The 3,095-nt window shown below is 37.2% G+C and overlaps 1 protein-coding gene across 1 annotated transcript; it reads left to right on the plus strand.

Annotated features, from left to right (window-relative positions):
- LOC147273512 (plant intracellular Ras-group-related LRR protein 5-like) lies at positions 1-2,802 on the plus strand. The gene is made up of 3 exons (XM_086227364.1): positions 1-571; positions 1,439-2,349; positions 2,448-2,802. Exons 1-3 carry the CDS (start codon positions 40-42, stop codon positions 2,577-2,579), a joined length of 1,575 nt encoding a protein of 524 aa, XP_086083490.1. The 5' UTR covers positions 1-39; the 3' UTR covers positions 2,580-2,802.
- The last annotated feature ends 293 nt before the right edge of the window (positions 2,803-3,095 follow it).

Here is a 3,095-nt window from a genome sequence, read left to right on the forward strand (position 1 = left end):
GCTGGGCACTCTCCGAAGACTCCACACAACACCATAGCCATGGGTGTAAAACCCGAGCAAGACCCACCAACACCATCCCCTGTCTTTGTAGAAACAGTCGAAGAAATCATGAAACTCTACAAGTCTCTGCCACCAAGACCCTCCATTGAAGAGGTTGAAGCAGCCATGTCTGTGCTCGAAACAGTCAACAGTGAGGAGCAGATGAAACTTGAGGAGATATCAAAGCAAGAGAGGCCCCAAGATGTCCCTGAAGAGCTCTTCTCTGTGTTGCAGCAGGTGAGGAAGACCATGGTCTTGTTTCAGAGCCATGAGCAGAGGAAAGAGGCCTCTCATGTGGTTGAACTTGACAAGCTGTTTCACACCTTTGATGATCTTATCCAGAGGGCTTCTGTGGTTGTTTCTGGTGACACCCAAAATGAGAAACTTGTTGGTTTGGAATACCCAGTTGAGAAAATTGGGAGAGAAGATGTGATGATCAGTGATGAAAGTTTGGTGAAGAAGAAGGAAGGTGAAGAATCAGAGAGAGATGGTTTGAAGGGTGTGGTGAAGACTGCTTCCATTTTCTCTTCAGGTTAGCATCGAAATTTTCAATTTAATTTTGAGAATTGAATTCTTCTAAGAACCATGCATATATAAGAATTGTGTTAGAGGTAATATATGGAGAAAAATATAGGACACATCTAAGTGCTGATCATACTCTCAATTAAGGAAAAAAAAAATTATGGGGATTTTTGTTTTCGATTTTAAGGAATAAATCTGCTTTGGCTGTTCTGATTTTTTTATCTTTCAGATGTCCTTGTTCTGTGATAAATGATGATTTTTTTTGCTCCTTTTACATGGAGAAGAATTAAGAATGTTGGAATTTTAATCATAAGGGTGATTCATATAGATACCTGATAATTAAGAAGATGTTCATGCTTGAAGCTTTTATATAAGCCTTTTCTTGTTCTCTTTGTATACTCTTTATCTATTTAGAACCGTTCAATATTTTCATCTTGTTTGTTGTTTGTTGTATTTTGTTTCATGAACTAAAATTAGAGGAATTTCATCAAAAAGGTACTTCTGTTATTTTTTGTTTTCTTTGAAAAAAAAAAAGACCCAAGGCCTAGGGGGGAGAGAGTGCAAGAGTCAAACACTTGTCATAGGTGTGAGGATAATTGCTCTCCTTTTTGTTAGCTTGCTTAGAAATCTCTCTGTATTTATATGTTCTAATCATACAAAACAGTTGTGTACCTTCTATAATAATTAAGAGCTATAAGCCCTCATTTTTGTTATTTTTCACATTATAGGTTGCTTGGAAATCTCTTTGTATTTGTATGTTTTATATAGACTATTATAGCAAAAATTTGTGTACCTTAAAATATAATTAAGAAAAAATAGATGGGTTAAGAGGCTAACTGAAATTTCCTCAATGTTTTGATGTTGTGGTGGCTTGTAGGGAACTCTGAGAAATTAAGTCTAATGAAGGTAGCAGCTGTGATTGAAAACACTGCTAAAAGTGGAGCAGTTGTTCTTGATCTTAGAGGAAAATTGGTAGATCAAATGGAGTGGCTTCCTGTGTCACTTGGGAAATTGTCAGATGTCACTGAATTGGACTTATCTGAAAACAAGATCATGGCTCTTCCACCTACTATTGGTGGCCTTAAAGCCTTAACAAAGCTTGACATCCACTCAAACCAGCTTATAAACCTGCCAGACTCATTTGGTGAGTTGAGCAATCTCACTGATCTCGACCTCCATGCAAACAGGTTGAGATCACTGCCAGCTTCTTTTGGGAACTTGATGAAGCTCATGAATCTCGATTTGGGTTCGAATCAGTTCAGTCATTTGCCTGAGATAATTGGGAAATTGACCAATTTGAAGATATTGAATGTTGAAACAAATGAGCTTGAGGATTTGCCTTACACAATTGGATCCTGCACATCACTTGTGGAGCTGCATTTGGATTTCAATCAGCTAAGGGGTCTTCCTGAGGCAATTGGAAAGGTCGAAAGCTTAGAGGTTCTCACACTTCATTACAACAGAATCAAAGGGCTGCCAACAACAATGGGGAATCTTAATAACTTGAAGGAGCTTGATGTCAGCTTCAACGAACTTGAATCCATACCCGAGACCTTGTGCTTTGCAGTGAGCCTCAAAAAACTGAATGTGGCAAACAACTTCGCGGACCTAAGAGCCTTGCCACGATCAATTGGAAATCTTGAGATGCTTGAAGAGTTGGATATCAGCGACGATCAGATTAGAACTTTGCCACACTCTTTCAGATTCTTGTCGAAACTGAGAGTTTTTCGTGCTGATGAGACACCTCTGGAAGTTCCACCAAGACAAGTTATAAAATTGGGTGCCCAGGTAATGATGCTAATTAAGTATGCCATTTTGGTTTTAAACTGTGTTGTCTGTTGCTTTTTTCTATAATATTACACTCATTCAACTTCTTTGTTGACCAGGCAGTTGTACAGTACATGGCAGATTATGTTGCCCAGAGCGAAGCTACATTTCAACCATTAAAGAAGAAGGGATTTTGGTTCTGGCTTTGCTCAAAACTTTGCTCTTGTGGGAGTAATTCCACCAACAACTAGCATCTTATTTCTTTGAAAGCTTTCTTACATTTTTTTTTTTTCCTGTGAAAAAATTGTGACATGGTAAATGACTTATCATCTGTGGTCCATTTTCATTAAGTGAGACCAAAAAGTCAAAAACTATATATATGCCAACTTGTGGTTTTTAACTTTTGTTTGGTCGGGATGAGAGAAAAATGTAATAACATGCTACTATACATTATGATAATAATTCTTATCTTCTTGGGATAATTTTTGTTAATATAAATGGGGTACGGACTATGAATTTGTCATAACCCTTATCATCAGCATCAGCATCAGCATCATCATTATCATAATAATAATCATCAACATCATAAACATAAATTATATGTGGCATTTACAATATTTTCCAATAGATATGTTGCAATATTAGTTGACTTTTTTCCTAAGCTGCTCTAAACAATCATTAAATTAAATTAATTTCTAAAACGGTGGGCTCAATTCTGTGTCAGCAGTTAGCTGATTTTTAGCTCGAGACTTTAAGGGTGTGACCCA

This window comes from Dryas octopetala, chromosome 9 (genome assembly GCF_963921425.1).
Source record: "Dryas octopetala chromosome 9, drDryOcto1.1, whole genome shotgun sequence".
NCBI lineage: Eukaryota > Viridiplantae > Streptophyta > Magnoliopsida > Rosales > Rosaceae > Dryas > Dryas octopetala.